We start from the raw sequence: 22,820 nt of genomic DNA, 5'->3' as shown, positions 1-22,820 counted from the left end.
TATTTTCTTTTCCCGATTACTAAACTGTTGTATATACTATTTATAATCATTCTTACTGTCCGCTTACATTTATATCTATTCTTCGCTTACTAACATCCAGCATTCCCTAGGCTGGACCTGCACTAACACTGGTTGTATTCCGTTGTAGGATAATATATTTTCTTTTCTAATTTGTAAAACAAAATCTCACTTTCATTTGTTCCGCCTGATATTTTTCCTAAATTCCTAACAGTCGATTTTGCCTCGAACCCACCTTTTTGGCACAATCCGGAGAACCGTATCGTGCGAATAAGGTTAATATATATATATATCTGACTATCTAACTTATAGCTACCAGTTACGGTTAGGTAGTTCTTAATATGCATAAGACGAAATCCTTCTCAAAATTGCTCATCAATCTTAGTCCTTATCTACGATCACGCCGAAACTCCATCCAGCGTCTTGGTACCAATTTATTAGTTTCCATTAAAATTTATTTATTGCGAATAAAATCGCCACCATAAATACACCATAGTGTTTACACATTGCTACGGATAGACGGTAAATCTTTTTCATTGCTACAATACATTTTTCAATAATCCCGAATCGCTCGGCCTTATTGGAAATAACTTAGGAATTTCTATATCTCTTACACTCTTTACATACTTCACTTTCACTCGTTCCTTCTCCTCTGCCTGTGCGATTCTCCACTGTTTCCCAGTTTCCACTTTGCATTCTTTATCGATTTCCACACGCAGACTCAATCCTTATTATTTACCTGCATCAGAGAAGGGACAGGAGTCTCATAAAATCAGCGAGCAGCAAGATGGCTGAGATAAAATAAATAATTGTACACTGCTAAATAATAATTATTATTTAACCGTAAAATTTTTGAAAAATTTTTCTCTCACAGACGCTGTAACCAAATCAGCCATGTTCTTCTTCGCCGCCACCCTACTCCTCGTCGCTGCAGAAGTTTGCTACTTCGCCGCTCACATCAGCCACCCCAAGCACAGGTTGTGCATTTTCGTCGCCGGGGTAGTTTTCATAGTTTCCGGTGAGTTTATCAGCAATACACAGTCGGCGAATTTACTTGAAACTTCCTTCACGTTCTGACTATCGATTTGTCACCTTTGTTAGGTTAAGATACAAATAACAAGGGATGCTCCGACTACGTCGCTTTGCCACCTTATTGCACTTGAACGACCCCTCGTGCTACGGCAGCGCCTGCTACTCATTGTGGCTGTCCCGTTAACATCTGCATACGTATTTTACCGTGTCGTTAAACGAGAAGAAATGGCTGTTTCTGCTTTACGTAATTTGCATAAAATCTTCAACCACTATCCCTCCACTCCGACCCTCGCTCGTCCTACTTCACTGAACTAAACTTTACGTTGCTAAATTATTGCACGATTCAAGGACTCCTGCTGAACTCGCCAATTGGAAGCTGCAGTCACGTGGTGCCGCTCTGGCGAAGAGCTAAAGAACAGGTTTATCGGCTTTAAATGAACCAAGAGTTACTTTTCGTTGCTCCAAGTGCCAAACTAATCCTCTGTACCAGCACGTATCGATTGCTGTGAACTTGTTACAGAGGATTTAACTAAGGAACGTAAGCTTCGACTTGAGAGCTCCCTGAAACTCGTAGCTACTTTTTATTTATTGATTATTAAAATAAAATAAGATCACGTTATTCATCGCTGTAGCTGGAATAGACAGTCGAAGACGGACTCTGGACTTTTCCTTTGCAGATTTTTCTATATCCTATTACGTGTATCAAAGGACCCGGAACGTCCTTTGCGATTCTCTTATTTACGGTCTATAAGAAATTTACGTACCGTAAACTCCACGCCGTCCACGTGGAACCGAGTTCTGGTGATGAAGACAGCTTTGGGGGATATTTTCAAAAAATTTTTTGCAAATAATTGCTTACCGTCAGATTTCATGAATTTTCGTTTTTTTTTTTAATTTTGCTCGGGGGACCAGGTCCTAGGTCCTAGTACGAAATAAAGCACGTATCCTTTTACTTTTTTTTTCTTTCTTTTTTCTTTATCATACATTCTCTACCAGACAGCACTTCGTCTCTCATCGCAAAAGCACCACCGATACTCTGCACTTTGCACATAGTCCGCCTTCTTCATACCTTATGAATATATATTGTCAGTATTTCACGGCACCGAGTACCGAAGTACGCTTTGCGAACGCCATAGAGAATTCAAGTTGAAGTCTCTCTTTTTCTTTCTTTTGCCTTTGTCATCTCTCTCTCTCTTTCTCTCTCTCTCTCTCTCTCTTGCATAGAGCCCCCCATTCTCACTAGGTATTCCAGTTCATTTTGCTCCACGCCCAAGATCCTACCATTTTCATTCTTTCTTTTTCTCTTCTTTCCAGGATTGCTCATGCTGGTGGGCATGGTGATGTACATATCTGTGTTCAAGGCGGAAGTCGGCAGCAAACTCAGGCCAAGATCCTCCTTTCAGGTGAGAGAAACTCGGGGCAGGTGCTGCGCGACTGACCTCTGACCTTATATACCATAGGTATAATTTCTCACTCCTTAGTTTTTGATAAAGCTTTACCCATTCGGATCTGATAAATTCTCAATTTGTCTTGCGATTCCTGTGCCTATTTCCTTTCCCTCTTTCTGTCCTTCTCTTTCTCTATCTATCTATCTATCTATCTCTCTATCTATCTATCTATCTATCTCTCTCTCTCTCTCTCTCTCTCTCTCTCTCTGTGTATCCGTCCGTCCATAACTCCGCCTGTCTCTCCGTTTCTCTGTCTGCATTTTCCAGGGACCCCCGTTCACTTACAGATACGGCTTCTCCTTTCTCCTCTACGTAAGCGGCTTCATTACCACCGAGGTTGCCGGGACTTCTGCCATTTTTCTGTATATATCCTGGCATCAGCAGGAGTGGGTGCAGAAGGACTACAGACGTAAGAATTATGGGGTAGGTCATACCAGTAAGAGGATCGAGATAATTTTGATTATTTTTCTCACCGTTACTTTTGCCCGAAGGGTGTCTATCATCTTGAGAATCACGTGCGTCATCCAAATCACGTGAATCACAGCCATGGCGGCTTCCTGTGCGAGAGACACCAGAAGAGATACTTCTTCGGGAGAGACTCCGTGGACCACGTGGATTTCGACGACTTCCTACCTCCGCCGCCGAGTCTCGATTATCACGACTATCCGAGACAGTTCCCGAGGGACCTCACTACTCAAACGGTAGGACTTTCTGCCACCAGGAGCGTGACGATCGATGTTCTATGACCTTCCATCGGACTTCCAGGTCAGCACGACCGCCGACGTCCTCCAGGAAGAGTACAGTCCGAGCATTCAGCATGAGTTTGTGACCTTTGACCTGGAGGAACAGCTGCCACCGCCTCCACCCCTCAGAGCTGGCGAATGGGCGCTGGACACCCTTAGAAGAACTACCCCCGTCTGATATACCGTCAGGTAGGGATAATTTTTTTTTTACTGATAACGCTTATCATAACTAGGCATGATAACTCATTGGGTGCTGGTGTTATCAGGCCGTGTGTTCTATCGCTTCCTGTACTGTAGGTACACGAGGATGTTGCAAAACTTCGAGAGTGACGTCAGCGACGATCAGGATGACGAGGAGGCCGAAGACGACCATGAGAAAATGATAACAAGAACGAAGGGGATGAAGATGGATACTGATAGTAGCGACGACAGTTTCGATTGCGAAATTAATGGGGATGGCGTGAGAATTTTGAAGTGATAACGAATTCAGATCGAATCTCTATTGATATTTCGGTATATTCATTTGAGATTGGAATCTGACGAATCTGGGATGCTGCAACTTAAATTTTCGAGGATCCAACGCCGGCCGTCGCGACGCTCGATATTCGCGTCGCACTCTGTAACCGGTTGAATGTATTGACTATGTGCTGCCATCTAGCAATGACTGATTGGCAGTTGTAACTAATTATTGTATCAGGTTTAATCGGTACTGCCAATATTGATAGTGTACACGGGACTGTCTGAAGGCACTAAAATACGAAGAACTTTACGGCGTGAACTTTTGAACTTCCCTTTTTCTACGTGAGTACAATTATCGCGAAGGAATCCAATTAGCTAATCGAATGCCCACTGTCGGGCCAATCGGTTAATCAAATGATCGGGCACGTCGGGAACAATCAGATTTTAACGTAGAGAGTGTGACCCTAGTATGAATATTGGAACAGTAGGGTTTTTTGTACCGGTGTTTCTCCTTTATAGAAACTGATGGCTATTCGAATGAAAATTATGATAACGAGGGTAAGGTACTGCTGGGACGACTGAAACGTTTGATGCTTGTCTCTAAGCAACGATTATTAAATACTTTGTAATTGTGCTCGTTATCATTTGCGGCTGATTGCCAACCGCGTTGATCACGAATATAAAAAGTACGAAGCTAGTGTACGGATAGTGGTCTGTTCGAATTTGCCGCGCAATTTTGAATGCTAATAATTGTCTTTAAGGGAAGGTTAAATATTGTAAATGTGATGGTTGTGCAAATTGCGCGATGAAGAATTTAGGTGAAAATATTGAATTCTAATTGAATTGAATTCTACCTGTTTTTGGAATAACCGGACACGCATCTATTTGCACCGAGCGAAGGTACGTTCCGGAAATTGCAATTCAGCTGATTTTTATGAAATTTCAAAGACTCGCTAATCGTCTAAGGATCAATTATTAAAATCCATTTATAAATGAATCACGGAGGCACGGATTCGGTGTTTGTCATATGCTCAACGTTACTGTATTATACGTTAACGATAAGGACTCGGTTATCGAGTTGGCTCCTTGATTGCACTAATCGTAATTTTACAAATTCCCTCCGATTACTGGAGCAACGTACTTTCTTCTGTATATTCCACGACAATGTTATTTATTACTAAATTACGAACGAGTAAAAATGCGGATTCATATCAAATTTTCATTTTTGCTCAATCCAATCGATCCTCCTGTGAAAGTTTAACGATAAGCAAGGTAAGAAAGGGTATGCATGATTTTTGATATTGATTGCGTAATTTCTGATTGGTAAATATACAAAAGGAAAGGAACGATCAGGGACATTCCGGAAGATCCTGCCATTCAAATGACAGTAAATAATGTTCAGTTATTTTTCAAATTTGATTCTTATCATAAAATTCGTCATTCCTCTAGCAAGGAAGCCGTATAATAGTAAATATTATTTACATGGCAAATGTCTTTTTATCAATAGATTACAGCTGCTTATACGTTACGAAGCGATAAAGGTGATGGGAAAATTTTTCGCAGTCTCATAATAATTTTTGTCTTTTTTTTCCATACAAATAATATACACACGTGCTCCGGTATTTCGTCGACCATGTCAAGTTAGTACGTACGTAATTTACACACATGCATCGATATATGTGTAGATACAGGCCGAGATACGTAATAAAAAAAATGTTGATTTCCGGTTATGAGATATTCGCGATAAGGCGGAAGCAAAAAATCTCCCTAGAATGTAATTATGATTATGACGCGATGCGGCCAATGATTATGCTAATGACGATGAAGAAGAAGAGGAGAAGATCAGTGAGAATAACGACGATCGTTTACGTCTTTATATTAAAAATTTTTAAACTATAGTGTTAGCCAATGACAAGACTGATATTAGTGACGCAATTAATGACAGAATGCCAAAAACGAACGTGAGCCATGATTGCGTCAAGTTTTTTTTTATTTTCAATTCATACGAAATCAATCATTCTCACTCTATCTAATTTTTCATTGCACCATAGTCTCGTTATTCAGTCGTCTGCTAGTCACTTGTTTCTTCTATTTAAACATTTTTTTTTTCCTTTTCACCGACAATAAATTAATGAGTTTATTTAATGCCGAATCTTTTGAGATCGCAAAAAAAAATTAGGACGAATACTTATTTTTTTCTCTCTCATTTTTTTATAAACGAGTATTTTGTTTTAATATTCCCTCCGCTGATCTCTGCGCTTAACTATACAGTATAGAGTACCTTTTGTCAAAGTAGAATTTATAGACGCAATTTATGTTAGGCGCTTGTTATCATTATGCAGGAGTCACAGCAAGTGAGGCTCCTGCGTACTTGGTGTCTTGTCATTTCGTTTCGATATCGAAATTCGCAATAATAGAAAATGTCATTTTCAAAGCGTGCGTCTTTGGTCGATGTATTTTTACCTCCTGATTTTCCATCTGTCTTACGGCAGATCAGTAGTTCAGCACCCTGATCATAGGTGGGTACGCGTCGTGACGTTCTAGAAATAACGCCCTGTCGGTAACTCTGCAAATAGTTTGACGAAACACATGTTTCATATGATCACCATGGCTATCGTAGTTAAACTCGTGGTAGATACCTACATTACCGACCGACGGTAAAAGCACGTTTTAATTCAGTCATGCCGTTATACCTGGTGCAAGTATGCTGTCCGAATACCGGACGATCGAAGGGAATAAAAGCTATGGGTAATTCGAAAGCACATTTTGAAAAATGAAGAAAGTTAAGCACGACGATTCATTCCTGTAATCCCTTTGATATCGGTTAAAATAAATTAAAAAATCGTAAAGACGCGTACCCATAATTTCTCGGGGGGTTATTCTTTTTTGTTACCTCCCCCTTTTTTTTTATATTTCAATAATTGTTTAACGACCAATTATGGTGGGCTCATCCGCCATGGCAATTTCCTCGGTCGGTGCCTTATCTCGCTTTCGTTTTTTCGAGAATAACATAAAGGCGCATCCGGAAACAAGATTACCGAGGAACACGAACCACGCCAAGATAAGGGAGTAATCGTATCTGAAGATGGCACCCTTGGGAAATGTCTGCAAGACGTATTTGCTTTCGTACTCGACCGATGAGAGTAGAACCTGGATGACCACCATGGTGCACCCGGCTGAAAATAGTAAAATTTCTTTTTAATTCAATTCCACGACACCTTCCCGATATACATATATGTAAATTATATCCTTACCGGTAATAAAGTGAATTCCGCCAGCTAACCGCTTGAACATATATCGCGGATTACGAAACGTGTATATCGAGAATGTGAATCCCATCAGCATGATGATCATACTCATCACCGCGAAGGAGACTTGGGTCCTCGAGTAATCTGACCGCGATTAACGGACGAAGAAAATTTTTGATTAAAAAATCATTATATAAGAATATCTTTATACTCACTGATCACAGTCGGGTTTAATCCAGGATTTCCCTCGAGGATTTTTTTCGTTGGAAACATTTCCAAATATTTGCATTCCTCTGAAATGAGTAAAAAAAATTAATTTTCTTAAAAGTACATTAAAAAGAATTTTTTTACAAATTTTCCTTCGTTCTCATATAAATTAAAATGACCTCTGTCAAAGAAAACATCTAACGACTGTGATATCAAGCGACATAAAAGAGCGGCATTGCAGAAGCTATGAATAATGGATTAATGTAAATCCAAGGGACATTCTGTATTTTTCTTCAACGTTTTATCGTCAGTCTTTAATGTATACGGTTCGGCATCGCGGCTGAGCTTGCAAGCAAAAGCGTCACATTCAATACGGAAAAGAATTTCAAAGAGAGCATTCATTCTTGTCCTTATTTCTCTTTCTTGTCCTTATTACTTCTCTTTCTTCTCTTTATTATTTCTCTTTTTTCTCCTTATTATTTCTCTTGTCCTTATACCTCCTCCCCGTCCATAACCACCCTGGACTTTATAAGACGTGTTCATCCAGTTATTAAAGCTACTCGTGGCTGTTGGAGCAGCAATTAAAACCCGTCGTTATTCGAAGGACCGATTATAAATTGTAGCCGGGACGATGCGTGCGCCCAAAGAAACTAGCCCCCGACGGCAAAAGGTAAAAATTTAGTAAGGGTGTGTTTGTCGGCGCGCCCCTATAACCTCTGGCGTTTAGGGGTGGAAAAGTTCAAAATGGAATACGGCACTGGGCATGCAAACGTATAACGACTCACGCGATTCGAATATACGAAATTCTCTCTAGGGGTTGCCACAGGTAGACAAATAAATATTTTCTCGAGAGCTATGCTAATGTACCGTCAAACGTTACACTTTGACTTTATTACTGACATAAGGGATGAAAAACAAGACGGAATCCTAATTAATGAAATTTCATTTATACGCGAGTTCACTCCACCCTTGATTATTATATTACTTACTATAGGGAATCATTTCGGACTTGTTTGTGTCGACAGGCATTATACCGATAGTACAGCCTCTCCATAATCCTGTATGCCTATAAAGCAGCCGCCTGCCCTCTTTACCAGCGTCCGTAAGGGGCAGACCCTCCTCGTCTGGGACCTGGACGGTGAACCAGTGGTCCGTACCGATAGCTATAGCCCAAACGCAAGCAGAAAGACCAACCAGGGCCGTACACCCAAGTAGAACTCGCCTCTCGAAGATCACCTGTAAAACAAAAAGTGTTGCAAATAAATATTTAACCAACCCTTGAACGGGCATCCCCTGCGAGGCTGGATATCATGCTAAAATATCCCTGACAAAGGGGTATCATCCCCTTCGGGCAACTGCGCGCGTATTAACCCACAAATATAGGCCTATCGATTTTAACTTCGCCGAAATGGAATGAAAGCCAGTAAGTGTGAATTCATCGTAATGGGCTTTGTTGTATATTATTCATTGAATTGACACTGGCAAATTCCTATTGACAATTACTGTAATGAAAAATCATTCGATCAGTGTAATTTTAAAAATAATTAAAAATTTTAATTTTACTAGATACACGTTGAAGTCGGTCGATAATACAGGGATTTTTCAATTTCATCCCCTATTTAATTTATCGGAAAAAAAAGGGATATTCCCAGTGAGATTATCTCCGATTATGAATTTCCATGCTTTTCTAGTACTATTTGCTTTGCGTCTGCTGTACCGGAAGTGACGTATTTGTCGGAAATTAATTTAACGGGCACTCACCTGATTGTAAAGGGCTTTCGTACGACTCGCCATCTTTCCCGTAGCTGTGAATCGCTTCGGTGCGAGTAGGGTGGACGAGTAAACAGTTTTCTAGAGCAGTAGACAAGTAGGGCGTGGTTGTCAATTGGAAATGGCAGGTAAACAAGTCGATGATTTTCACAGTCACGTTTTCACTTAATGTAGTTTATATATGTTATATTAATATAGAGTATTTTTTTTTTTAACGCGAACACACGCCACTCTTATATTGTCAAGGTCTGGACTAGAATTACTTAATTTCTTTAAATATTATGATTATTCGGACGTATTCACGATCTCGTTAGGCTCTATTTTTTTTGAATATTTAAGCGCGGCTGATATGTCTTACCTATTCCTTTTTAAACATTTACGTTAAGATGCCTACGCGCTTGCAGTATTAAAGAAAAAATCTCAGCTCGATCCTTTTCATTTTTTATTTTTCACTTTGGTCCATCTCTCGTGGACTATCGCTGTCTTGTAGTAGATTTTTATTTTTATATCTTACTCTCTCTCTCTCTCTCTCTCTCTCTCTCTCTCTCTCTCTCCTCTTCCCCTTGCCAAATCTTTTACTCACTTGACACTATCTGGCTCTCGTCCAGAGAAGTACGATCGTTCGCTTATTAATTTTCCAAAGTTTCTTCTTAACGATCTTTATATTGGTTCCATTTATTTTCACTGTCTATTCGGCTACTTGGACTTTTCGATCACCAAGGACCCACGATGCCAATAACTAAGGAAGATCAATTTAGTGACTTTGAAGATTGAGAACCTCCTATTTGTTATTTATGACTTTTTTAACTGGTTGTTTCCGGTTCCTTAGATTTTCTGTAAAAAAAAAGAAAATATATGTTTTAATAACTGCCCTTGTAAAGAGGCATTTGGATTAGAATTGTAATTTATTTATTTTTTTTTAATAAATTTTTCACTTTTTTTTTATTTTTTTGTTTCACAACGCTCGGACTTTAAATTATGAAAATCCGCGACGGGTCATTAAAGAAGAGATTTGTCTAATGACCAGCTGCGTGGGTGTCAGATGTATTTTTTTGCTCGGTCTTTCTTTCTTTTTTTTTCTCTTATTTTTCAAATAAATTCACGACGAAAAACGAACAGCCGGTGCTCCTTTGTAGTTTTGTTGACCAGCCGCGAGTGGCCGTTTGATGAAATTTCAATTTACAGTTCGTTTAACTGCTCGTGGGACAGTGCGTCGACGTGTTCGTAAAGACGATACGAGGCTGATTCAGTACGGATTTAGAACGGGCGTCCCGACGAATCGTACGACGCCTATGCGTTTCTGTCGATCTGTATGGCGAGACATAGAACACGTACATTGCCTATTGACCGCTGGCTGCACATTAAAGACCTTTATCTACTGTCGGAATATTTCACAATTTTTATATAACAAGTCCAGGCGTCCCTCACTGGCGTTTTCATAAAAAAAAAAAAAAAAAATTCCCAAGAAAAAAAATATATATTCTTCCGGTCGATCTGGAATTCGTTAAGAAATACCATAATGGCGGACACTCATGACGGCGAAGTTATAGGCCCGTAGTGATCTCATTTTATCCTGGTTCTCGTTGCTGTCATTCCACAACGTATATGACATTCGCGATAATAAAATTACAAAAATTTTTTTTTTTCAACAAACGATCTCTGCTTTTTACATCGTCAAAATTCGGCCTTCCACGTGGCATTCCTTCGAGTATCGTTGTACCAACCTATGCATTGTGTCTAGAGCAATGCTTTTTCGCGACCTTCGATAATACGAGCGTAATAACTTTTCGGTATCGTGACTGTGTTTTCTAACGTTGGCGACACTGCCCAAAATTCTTTGGGATGACTACTCTGGTATGCAGAGACAATGTCGATCGTAAAGCGAGACTCTCGGAATTTCGTAAATTCCTCAGAGTCGCTCGATCATCCCCTGCCAAAGAAACGGTCCCGTTAGTAGAACGGCTACCGACGTCCCGACGCTCCGCGTCTCCGCCCAGTCTTCTCTATGGTAACCAAGAACTGGTCCCAGACGATCACGCGACCCGCGCTTGGCTGAGAAATGCCAAAGCGTTGACTGATTGTTAGCAACTGCGTCCAGAAATCCCGACCACAGACTGACGTACATGTGTACGCGGCATAAACATATTTTCCTATTTACATAAACGACCCGTTCAATTGTAACGGGCTGTTGACAATATATGGATAAAATAAAGATTTCTACGTCAAAATCCTGAACCCGTTTTTCTCTCATATCTTATTACAAAATTAATAATTATACCAAAAAAGTAATATATATCAAAAATAATATATTAAAAATACATTAAAAAAAAAATTTAATAAAAAAAATTTTTTTCGTTTACCTTTATACTCCTAAAACTTTTCACTTACTACTGCCTTCGTTCCCCTGATATTCACATGCTTCCAGCTTCCGGCACTGCAATCCTGATCAGCCGCAATTCCCAGCCACCCTGGTTCCACTTTTACCTGGTCTTCCTCCTGGGCGGTGTCTCCGCGATCCTGGCTCCTCGTGTCTGACAGCCACGAGCCCAAACCTCCGCGACTTCTGCTCGAAGCTTCTTCATTCGCGGCGACCTGCGAGCATAAGAAAAAAGTCAAGACCATCCAAGGACCCTTTTTTTCCATCAACAATTGCTTCCTTGCGCATTTCATCATCGGCCCACACGTACTACGCTCCATGCGCTCTCGTCAAGCCAACCCGAATCTTTCCTCCGGTAAATATAGTACGTGCAATTAGCATCGCAGCACAGCCGGAACTCTTCTTACCAGAGATGCACTTTACTCGAGTGTCAGGGTGATCCGAGGACAGACGTGCATATTAACCCTCTTAATAAGTTCTCCGCGAATAATTCCGCAGCCCGTTGGCAATGGTTCCGCTAGTTGACGTCTTGACGTCCCCATTACGAGAAACAAGAAGGTAACAGAGAAAAACATCCATACAAACAACGTTGTACCATCCGGCACTGCGTTCTACGAGTCGCTTGTAATCAGCATATGCAATATAAGTATAAAAAATTCCCTATAATCCAATAGGCTAATTATTGACGAGGGGTTGGAAAAAAAATTTTTTTTTCATCCCCAACTTTTCTTCTTTTCATATTCCGGCTACAGTGTTCCAGGCATCGACATACAATACGGACTACGCGATCCCTACTTGAAATCCTTTTAAAAAGTGACCGTTCAAATAAACAGTGCGAAATTAGGTCGCGGCCAATTGGTCCACTCCGATTCTCCTATTGGCTACTTTCCCTTATACTTTCGTACTACAGCTGCTGATTGGCCAGAGACTTGGCTGCCACCGGTCGCTACCTTTTTCCTTCCTTTTTCCCTATATCTGTCCGTAAGTCCATACTGTAAGTCGATGGTTCAAGGCCTGTGTTGTGTCTGCGGCTAGGACAGATAACAGGCTGCTTATTGTTGTCTTTGGGTAGGACTGTGCCAAAGTAACCAAACAATCTCCGACGCTGTCTTTGTTCGCGAATCCCGGGCAGCAGGTAAACGGATTTTCCTCGCTCAATGCGTGCTTGTATTTGTGCCAGAATCTCGTGTTCTTTTTTTTTTTCATATCATTTTTCTGACTTTTTTCCAAACTCCCCCCTCCCCCCCTGCTAACCCGAAACGAAGTCTCCGGATCTTCATCCGCGAACACGTACGCCGTCTCGTATGTAACCTGTTAGATACATATGACTTCTGGTGTATACGTTCTCATGGGTGAGTACTGTTCCAACATAAATATATATATATATATATATATTATTAGTGTATATATATTAAAGTCTGACATTATGTCTCTGTGAAAATAGACCGCCTGTGATCTCGAGGCGACCAGGTTTTTGTGGCACAAACTTTTTCGAGAGCGTCGAGTATTCGCGCGGTAAGAAAAAAGTAAAAGGAAAAATAAGAGACGCGCGACGACGTAGGAACAAAATTATCTGGAGCTTTGAACCGTTTATCGGGGGATGGCAATTTATTATTATCGGCAAACGTCAAAGGGGTTGATATAACACGTAACTATAATGGCCGAAGGACGCTACGTGCCCCCCGCCGCCCATTTCACTATCCCACTTTCATCCTTCTACCCCTTTCATCACTCCCATACAATATTCAGAATTCGTGCTATTCACAGAGGGATGGAACGTACCTTTCTGGAGATCGATTTCTCTTATTTATTTAATCTAATGGAACCATCCCTAACTCAGAAAGGGAAATCAAGGATTGGGTACGTTTAATAAGCATAAATAAATAACATCCGTCCATACAGTGACCCGAAATAACATATTTTTACATATACGAATTTGCATATGTAATTTGAAAAAAAAAAATATACCCTTTAGGTAAACTACCCCTAATATCATGACTCGATATCATCGCTTATCATTTTCAGCAGTATGTAAGTATGTCAAAGTGTCTTGTCAGAATTTTTTTTTTTTAGTTAAATATCATCCATCCCCAAAAATGCCACTTTTTATTTTTCACCAATGCAAAAATTTTTCTATATGCTTTTTATGTAATAATGTTCGTTAAAGTCGTTATCATCATTATCGTCATCGTTAATCATCACCGACACAGCTACCACGGCGCTGCGATACTTTTCGGCTTCGCAGGCACCGCGTGCTCCCTGCCGGCTATGACGTCAATCTACTCACTATTGTTTTATTCGTTTACACCAGCAGCCGGCAGGGTTTATTTAGCCGTGCAGCTGCGACCATGGGGTATAAACGCAAGCGAAACTGCCTCCTAGTGCCCTAGCCGAAACGAACTTAACTCCCTCCCGGCTATTTTCGATCTGACGCCTTTTTTTTACTTCCTACTTTCTGCTCGCAATGTGCTAAGAATATACGGAAACGACGCGAAGGCTTCATAGCGAGGCTGTGGCTTTTGGCAGGGACGGGCCCGACGTGGGAATAACGAGAAAAAAGTTTCGCCAATAGAGTAGCGGGCACGGCCGATGGGCTATGGGAATGTTGAGCTCGGGTCACGTAGAGCAAAGATCATTCTTGGATGAATTTCAAGGGCGACCGATGACGTCGCATTGGGACGCCGACGTCGGGACAATGGATGGCCAAATATCCCTTTCACGTTATTCCCACTTCATCGTATTTAGATTAACCTTACGATCTGATCGTGACATCGCGACGCTCGTTACGTCGTACACGCTTACGTCTCGACCGACCCCGGCGCCATGGTATATATATGTTTTTCCTTTATTATTAAGAGTCAATGTTGTTTGTGACAATATTCGCCACATTGTATATAGGGTACGTTGGGATTATATATATAGTTATAGATACATATGAAATGTAGTTCAGTCATATATATGCTGCCTATGGTATAGGAACATGGAATGCCGAGGTTTGTCGGAAATACCCGAAGTAAATGGACACCTAACGCTGCGTTTCAATTTCGAGATTTTTATTTTTTGCACGCACGGTATGTTAGGTAATTGGGACGTTTCCAGCCAATCGAATATTCACCTTACTGTAGTGGAAATGAAATAAGAATGTGGTTGCATGAGGAAACTCTTGGATGGAATATATATAGGGTGTACTACATAGTCTTTCGTTATTTTCATTCTGATTTTGAATTCGCGTATTTTTCCTCGTCGCCGGTAAATACGGTAATTGCGCACTACACAAAGGGGAGTCGACGTAAGGTGGCAGGGATAACGAGAAATCTTAGATCCTATTGGTTGGCAAACTTAAAGCGGAAAAATTAGTTGGGTAATTGGCACAGCTTGGAAACTCGCCTTTTTCTCTCACTCGTCGTTTCATAGCTAATTCTTCCTTTTGCTTCTTTTATCTATCCTTTTCTTAAGATACCCTGCGAAGACTCGCTGTGCTCTCGCTCGACGTGGATTCTCTTTTTTTTTTTGATCCTCGATTCTTTTTCTCTTTTTGTTAATTTCAACACTAGATATAGATTGTGGTCCAGATAAAAATAGAACGACCATTATTGCTAGAGCTACCATCCGAGTATTTTTAAAATCATTTTTCCATGGCCTAGGACGGTTAATTGCCAAGAGCAACAATGCCAAAGAACGAGCCTAGCCAAATTCCCTAGAAAAACAAAAATTGTTATATACACTCGCGTCGCGACGCTTCGAGTACCTAGGGTGTCGCGACTGGGAATTACAGTAAAAAAAATTGGACGCTTTTTCAAAAAATGGAAAAAAAAAGAATACCGTTATCGTTGAGCACCCAGTTCCGGATTATGTCATAAGGTGAGCACGTGTGCACTAGGGGCGTCGCGACGCTAAAATAAGCGCCGTACCCTGATAATCAATTGAATACACAAATTACTATCTTAACGTCGTCGAACGAAATTGAAAAAAAAAAAAAAACATTAGCTTATCTCAAATTTTACTGTTACGTGGAAACAACTCTTGAGGGTCTCTTTGTGTGGGATTAAAGTATTTAATAGGTAAAGTACTTAGGCGCTCTGAATTATTTTCATGAAAGCGTCATAAATCTCCTCCCTGCCGAAAGCCGTAATAAGGACCGGCGACTAGCGCCGTTAGCAGCTGCTGGACCAGGCGAAATTGTTCTTCTGTCCCAGCGAGAGGGTTCGTAGAGAATGCGTGAGACGATTCAAACTTGGTACGTGAAGGGGTTCGCAAGTGGCGACAGGGGTGCCAACGAGCATGGGCTAAAAGTTTAATATCCTGAAAGGCAGCTAACTGCCACGATTACTGGCCAGACGTCGCCCCAGGGCCATTTATCGCCGCTAAGATCCTGTTTCTGTCGGCTTTGGTCGCTCAAGAGCTTACATGAAGACAGGCTTTAGATACCGGTGGATACCTAAAGTCACGGTATCAACAATATTTAGCTGCTCCTTCGGCGGCAGTGCAGTCACGCCTGAAACCAATTGATCAAAGCAGCCTGTAATACAGGACGTGATTTACGTTCATCTTTGACACCTCGAGATTTTCGTAAGCTTCACGCATATCGTGCCTTGTGAGATAAGGGATGATTTCAGATTAGGGATGATTTCAGATCACCACTGATAAGAGTATACGCTATCTCCATATCCGTTCTTCGAATAAACTTTCGCTTCCCGTGGTATTTACCTTGACAAAATTTTATCGCACTCATGGAAACACGTCCTACCTGGGGAATTTTTCGAAGCAAGCAAACCACCCTTGTACGGTGGGAATCGAATTTTTTTATCCCGCACATTTCTAGATTAATTTTTTTTTTCTTTTTTTTGCAAACACGTATAACGTAGCACGCTAAACTTAAGCTCTGATATAAGCAAGTATAAAGTATTACACGTGTTTGAATGTAAACAAGTGTTACACGTGTTAGAATTAAAAAAAAAAGTTAACCTAGAATCTCATACAAAGTTTTACCTCGGATTTTTGTTGCTATGAAAATAATTTTCTCACCCGTTGTACAATAACGCACGTAAACGTAAGGCTATGTCTTTTAGGAAGATTGCTAATGTAATTCGTCCCTTTTGTAATTCTGTCAACGTATCCACTGTGCTCGTCCGTAATACCTAATCAGAATCACCAAGGGTAAAAATCAAGGCTCGAATTACCGCCGATTTTCATCCCTCCCCATCGCGAAATATTTCTGTTTTTATTACGAGCGTCGTAAAGACCTGTTGTTTGGGCATCCATTAAACATCGAACGCGTAAACAAAAATGTTTTTTTTTTTAAACGAGATCGAAGGACCCAGTTTCGCGATTTGTTTATAGCGAATTTTCCTGCTAATGGCTGGTCTACAAAGCCCATCGGAATCGTCAAAGAAAATTTATGCAAAGTTCGAGCGACCTAACGGATGTCTTTCGCGAACTAAACTAAGCCTCGTAAATCAAGAATTCGAATTGAACGTGATAAGCGTCGGCGCCATGCGAATCTTGAAGATTTTACCCACATCGCACATCGATATCCCATTAAATTCTCCCAGAGATTGAGCGGATCGAATTAAAATGAAATTTCGCCACGGTAATTCAATCCCACCCATTTGCTCGAGGACTGGTAACAGATCTTGGAGATAAGGTAGCCGGCAAAGTTTATAAAGAAGCCGAGTAAAAATTCCTGAAAGCGTACCCAAATTCATGCGACTAAACAATACAGAGATTACCGGCAAACATTGATTCGCATACATTAACGATATAAAAATCGTATAATCCTAATATTTAACCCAATAATTTCCAATTAATAATAAATCATTCAAACGCACATCCCAGAATCAATAATAACGACCAGAAATCGAATGTCCGTCCCGTCCATAAATTTCATCTGAAATAGCTGGAAATACAAAGTTATTCGTAAACCAATATCGAGTTTCCATGTAGAGACGTAACGGTGCCGTTACATACAATGGCAATATCCTACTCAAAATTGACAAATGCACGTTCAATATAACAAGTAGATTCGCTATAAAAAAAATTTTAATCCGCGCGCAAGTCCATAACGTTTTATCGGACAAAAATTTTCATAACCCCATTGTCAATGAGGTTTGCGTAACAAAAGTGCAAATAATGACATATTTTCTTCGGACTGTCGCTAATGATTGCAGAATGTGACGTTTGGTAAATTTATCCTCGTCACGTATTTCTACTCCAGGTAGAATCGCATTGCAATGCTGAAATGGGTCTTGGTCAACGGCTGTACGATAAATAAGGGACAATACGAAAGAGACGAGGAATGGCTTGAAGACGGAAGAGCCGAGTGAATTTAACGAGTTTTTATATGGTCTACGGTCGTATAGGATTGGGCTTGTACTTTTATGGGTGGCTTTGAAAAGAGGTCTCTAATCAGCGCGAAGCACCGGGAGCGCGGGAAGCATTAAACGCGGGTTGAAAATCGTCACCTCTCTAAGAGTCAATTCCGATCGTAACAGCCAACCCGATTTACATGATGGATCTGGTAATAATATTATCACAGTAATAAATAGCCTAGTTAACTAACGGGGTAGCCAATCGTTTGTTATTCCATAACCGTCAACCTATACTATATGGTTAATAAATCGATAGTATTACCATGTAAACAAAGCAAGTTTTCATGGGAGTGTAAACGGACAGCGTTTCATCGCGTTCCATAACCAATCATCTTAAAGCCGCGTTTACAACCGGCACGTAACGGTTGTATAGCACGTTAATTTCTTTTTTAGATAAAATCCAAAAATCTACACGAACCTGTTAGAGATTATTATTAATTAATTATTGACAGTCGTTATCTTGCCTTTGACTTTGACGTGCCGAACGAAAGTTGCAGATCCTCGTGGGGTTGGTAGCGGGGGTTGGATGAATTGAGATAAATTTTTTGTTCTCCTCAAGATACAGGTACTGGTTCAGGGCTTTACACTGTATTTGTTTCAAGGCCGCAGTCCGGACATTTAACTGATGCTTTTCTATAGGGTAAAATCATCGGTCTGACTCTAAACGCGCACTAACTACTACTTGGCTCGACTCTCCGTCACTTACTGAAGAGATGGGTAGTTGCGAGGAGCCTGAACAGCCGTCGATACGCAAGCTCAGAGCTTCCCCCGTGCTTTTACACACCGGCGTAGACACGGTGCGTCAGGACTCTTCACGGAAGAGTGTGCCAGGTACCGCGAAGCTTACGGCCAATTCTTATGTAGCGACTGCTTCTATTATATCCCCCTCTGTAACCCAGCGACCCAACCACCCACATAGCGTAGACGTAGCTTCCCGCTGTGCGTCTGCGTACGCTGCGGCCGAGCTCGTCGAGCTCACTGGCGAATGGGTCAATTATTGACTCGCCGTCTGTGTTGTTGTTCTTGTAGGCTGCTACTGTACAGCGATTACTTGTTGCTTTGTTGTTGTATCGTAACGGGGGGAAGTGGGGTAGGCAGTGTTTCCTTCGGCACGATGGACGCTACCGAGCCTATGGAAAACCCTGGCGACGCCTGCTGCGAGCTAGCGCCAATATAGCAGCAATAGTGGCTACTAGCGGGCGCGTCGCGACGCTCAAAATACTTCAGCAACAAGTTGTTGTTGACAGCATCGGGAAGAACGCTGTTTCTTGGTTTTTCGTGAGGAAAATAGACAGATGGGAAAGTTCTTCTAAGAGGTTTTTTTATTCTTTCTTTTTCTTCTTTCTTCTTTGGGGAAATAAACTAGACTTTATTGCCGGGCTGTAATGGGTCGTTTTTTTATTTTTTAATATTCCTTTCGTTCCATTAACTCGACTCGTTCGTTTTTCATAAAGTTGATCGCTCCGAGGTGGAATTTTTAGTGTGTTTCTTTGCTTTGATATTGGACGTCTTGTAGGACTCCGGCACCCTTAGTCAGCAACGTTCAGTTGGTCTCTCTTCTTGGTTTTTTTTCTTTTTTTTTTATACGATCGATCACACTGGTAATGAGGGTGTCTTTTTTGATACATGTAATATCAATCATTGTCGATTGAAGCTATTCATTACTGCGTCAGAAAGATCGATACCCTTAGTCTTCGTCTCGACTTCGTATCACGTATCCTGCAACGGCGTGGCAATCCTTGTCAAAAAGTGGATGAAATCTGAGATTTTTGGCTCGATTCTGTAGTAAGAAATTTTTCGTTTCTACTACTGGAACAAGTAATGGAAATCGATCAGTAATAAATTCGAGGTGAATTCCGCGCGTCCGTTGGATCATTTGCTAAACCACTACCAGAGCACAAGGTAAATTTGCTGAACGCGATCATGAGGGGTTTTGTTCAAGGACTGGAAGGAAATTTCTCTAGTATCCTATAAGGGTCGGTTCTCACAGTGTGATAGCAGTAGGTAAACACGTTCTTAGTCGGACCAATAAATCGCATTCGTATTTACTCGGGCACCGAAGGGGATTAAGACTGACTGTATTTGGCCGAAGTAAAAATGGCATTTTTGACAACGTAAACTTGCTACTGAACATGAATTGTAAAGATATCAGGGGAGGGATGGCATTGCCGGTGCTCCAATTAAAAATAGACGCTTGTTTGAATTTAGTACGGACCTAGACCCTGCGCGCATCCTGCTGCGATAGATAAATTCGAACCCGAGCAAAAAGAAATAAATTATCCTGGTCCGGGCGAAATACATGATGCTTTAAAAATACAGAAATAATACACTTGGATCATTCGTTGTATATTCACGACGTCTTCCTACTTTCTTTATCCGTAGTGCGCTAAATTCCATGGTCGTCGAGATTTGAAAATCCACATTCAACGTGCGGCAACCCGATATGCCACGTAGGTTTGTGTATTTTTTCAAATCTGAATAATTTCCGTTTGAGTCACCGTGCTGCTTGTCCACTCAACTGGGAAGCTACGTCTGGGGTCGCTGCTGTTCATAGAAACGACGTTCGGCTACATGGTTCCTGCGACTGTGGTAGATGTCGCGCTACGACTAGTCCTTTGACAGTTACTCGCTGAGACTATACAAATCTCTACTGTGCTCTATCGGTAATTATGCATTTTTGTTTTCTTTTTTTTTTAAGGAGCAGCTGCACCCCTTAGACGACATGTATATTCCTGGGGACAGTTACTCAGTTCTACAAACTTTTCGTTGCCAGTCTGTTTATTACAACAGTGGGTGCATCCGAAATGTACTGCCAGTACTGTAACCAATGCTGTGTTTTCATCCATATGCATCTAAGAAAGATGTAATTACTTTTACAGCACTGTCAGTACATTTCGGAACGCAGCCAGTATGGTAATGTAAAATAGAAATCTGCATCTAAATAAATACGCAGTACTGCCATCTGGTGAAAAATTCTTGAGAATAAGCTATTTTACAGTTCCGGAGACTTCCGTCAGGGCACAATCAGTCGCTTACGAGAAATTTTCTATGTTCGTGAAATATTTAAACATTAAATATATACACTGCCTCCGGGTAGATTTTCTAAAAACTAAGTGAGCGTTTCTTGCAATAATGTAATTGTAACTGTAAACTTCGATTCAAGCCAAACGGAATAATTTTTGAAAACTGTCTTAGTAAATCTTATCGAGTTTTGATATCTGAAATATCTGATGAGCGGCCTCGTTCTAACGGTTGCTCTGGGAACCAGTGGTAACTTGCGGAGAACCTCTACCGGACTCGCCGCTACGATTTAGCGCCATGTTTTTGGTATCGCCTAAAACCGTAGCGTTGTGCATCTCCCTACTCATCTCTTCCGTCGATAATGCATATACCCGTCGTGGCCGAGTTGAACGTGATCATGAGCGTGTAGCTTAGCTGGTAAAGATACTTCGCTACCTTACCGACTCAGCATCATGCTTTTGGTATTGCCTAAAACCGTAGCGCTGAGCGTCTCCCTACCCGTCTCTGAATTTACATTCCGCTTGCACCCTTTCATCTGCGTAAAACACTACAAACAAGAAAAAAAAGAAAACGAAAGACCCTACATTTAATAATAATCAAGTGAAAGAAATTACTACCTTCCTGTGTTCCCAGTTATTAAAACTAAAAACCGTAGCTCATTCGACAGCGCTACTGTAAAAGGTGCGATTGCTATCGTTCAACGACGCCAATAACCTCACCCCATTCAGGTACAATTCCCGCAATTGCAATAAATTATACGCACTTTGCAGGGTTTACTTATTGACGGAAATCAACAAGCAACAAATCAATTGAAAGCAGCGGCAAACAGTTGTAATAATATAACGTGACGTTAGCCAAGCAAATACTAACCGTGCAAACCAATTGGCCCGTTATACGATTAGCTCTCGAGTGTATATAATTTCCCATAATGGCATTTACCAGTATAATTATCATTGTGCGAGAACGTAGCTGCGAGTCCGCTGAATTTCGAGACCGTGTGGCCTCAGTGACCCTAACGTATTAACGGAAGAATATCATGAGGCAGAAGGTGTCGTGCGAGTTTCAATATTTTGCCGCGGGGCGTCGCGACTCTAATTGAAGGTGCATATAAAACGATTACAATTATTTAATTAACAAGACCACCACGAGAAATACGTTCTTACCGCGTTGCAGAGTTTTTGTGCTAATTAGCTACTATTCTTTGTTAATTAACTTCCAACTAAACTCCAAGCAAATCGCCACACGCGGCACTACAATTTTTAAGGTTACATTCTGCCTGTCGCACGGAAACTTAAAATCGCACAGGCCCCCGTTTGGTAAGTACTGAATCCGTTAGTCAAGCAGCTATTTAGTAATTGAAATGCTTATCCGCGGAGTTGTCTTTGTGCACTGGAGGCAAGTTGATTATCGATGCAGCACAGTCAGTGAAATTAATTACCCAGCAGTAGGATACGTTTCCTTCGTTGTCTTCGGTCGATTTCGACCGTCCTTCGGTTTATTCGATTTTAATGGGAGACTCGAGGAGATTGGACAAGATTATTTTTTATAATAATTAAATGAATTTATTTTCATCTTTTTTTTTGTTTCTTGATAAATGCGACGATACCGATGTTCCAAAGCTCTTTTTACAAACTCGATTTATACAATGTGACAGTACATAGACTAATTATTACATAACTCTCTGATTCGACGAAATTAAATTATATTAGACCTCAGTTGGCAGTACAGAGCTATTTGAAATATATAACGACTCGTTAACAGGACAAATTCTCGCCGGTTCTCTGTTAACGGGAAGAACACTTCTGACTGCTGACTAATCGCAATTAAGTTACAATAATTACTAAGGAACGTATTTGGTATCGGTGCCGTATGCAGAGAAGCCTCTTACCTCCGCGCGACGACGGCGGACGGGAAAAACAAAAGCGAAAATTTGCGCCGAGGCGAGACGTCGCGGCGACGGAAGTCGAGAAACGTTATCGAGCTAGAGCGTCGCGACGCCTGACTCGACCTCACTTGGAACAGCGAAAACGGCAGAATTCTCATGAAAGTAAGAAAGAGAAACGAAGAAAAAAAAAGTTAAGAAAGAATAAGGATAAAGGAGAGAGAGAGAGAGAGAGAGAGAGAGAGAG

The 22,820-nt window shown here is 41.0% G+C and overlaps 2 protein-coding genes across 5 annotated transcripts in view; one reads left to right on the top strand and one right to left on the bottom strand.

Annotated features, from left to right (window-relative positions):
- The window catches only part of LOC107265678 (voltage-dependent calcium channel gamma-7 subunit), a 62,450-nt gene extending 57,534 nt beyond the window's left edge, over positions 1-4,916 (top strand). For all 3 annotated transcript variants that reach the window (XM_015735383.2, XM_025082821.1, XM_025082822.1), the window contains 6 exons: positions 893-1,036; positions 2,365-2,453; positions 2,766-2,921; positions 2,990-3,199; positions 3,264-3,430; positions 3,539-4,916. In XM_015735383.2, the coding sequence (XP_015590869.1) occupies positions 893-1,036; positions 2,365-2,453; positions 2,766-2,921; positions 2,990-3,199; positions 3,264-3,419 (755 nt within the window). In that variant the 3' untranslated portion in view covers positions 3,420-3,430; positions 3,539-4,916. The remainder of the gene's footprint in view (positions 1-892; positions 1,037-2,364; positions 2,454-2,765; positions 2,922-2,989; positions 3,200-3,263; positions 3,431-3,538) is intronic.
- Positions 4,917-5,097: 181 nt separating this feature from the next.
- Positions 5,098-18,634, bottom strand: LOC107265679 (transmembrane protein 114). 2 transcript variants are annotated; one of them, XM_025082834.1, is made up of 7 exons: positions 18,377-18,634; positions 11,286-11,517; positions 8,917-9,759; positions 8,145-8,391; positions 7,164-7,241; positions 6,955-7,092; positions 5,098-6,894 (listed from the first exon to the last, which is right to left on the bottom strand). In XM_025082834.1, the coding sequence occupies exons 3-7, from the start codon at positions 8,947-8,949 to the stop codon at positions 6,626-6,628; spliced, it is 765 nt and encodes a 254-aa protein (XP_024938602.1). In that variant the 5' UTR covers positions 8,950-9,759; positions 11,286-11,517; positions 18,377-18,634; the 3' UTR covers positions 5,098-6,625. The 2 variants fall into 2 exon arrangements, with proteins under 2 accessions (XP_024938602.1, XP_015590874.1); XM_015735388.2 differs by having other exon boundaries at positions 5,098-6,876; positions 18,377-18,621.
- Positions 18,635-22,820: the final 4,186 nt, after the last annotated feature.

This window comes from Cephus cinctus, unplaced genomic scaffold (genome assembly GCF_000341935.2).
Source record: "Cephus cinctus unplaced genomic scaffold, Ccin1 Ccin1_scaffold0230, whole genome shotgun sequence".
Classification (NCBI taxonomy): Eukaryota; Metazoa; Arthropoda; class Insecta; order Hymenoptera; family Cephidae; genus Cephus; species Cephus cinctus.
The sequence above is the reverse complement of the archived record's forward strand: the minus strand, read 5'-3'. Positions and strand labels throughout refer to the sequence as shown.

Bases quoted from the DNA above. Each gene is read 5' to 3' on its own strand.
- LOC107265679 (XM_025082834.1), bottom strand. From the start codon at position 8,949: ATGGCGAGTCGTACGAAAGCCCTTTACAATCAG. The intron at 7,242-8,144 runs GTAAGTAATATA...TACTCATTTCAG, and splicing joins GTCCGAAATGATTCCCTATA to AGGAATGCAAATATTTGGAA. The intron at 7,093-7,163 runs GTGAGTATAAAG...AATCGCGGTCAG, and splicing joins ATTAAACCCGACTGTGATCA to ATTACTCGAGGACCCAAGTC.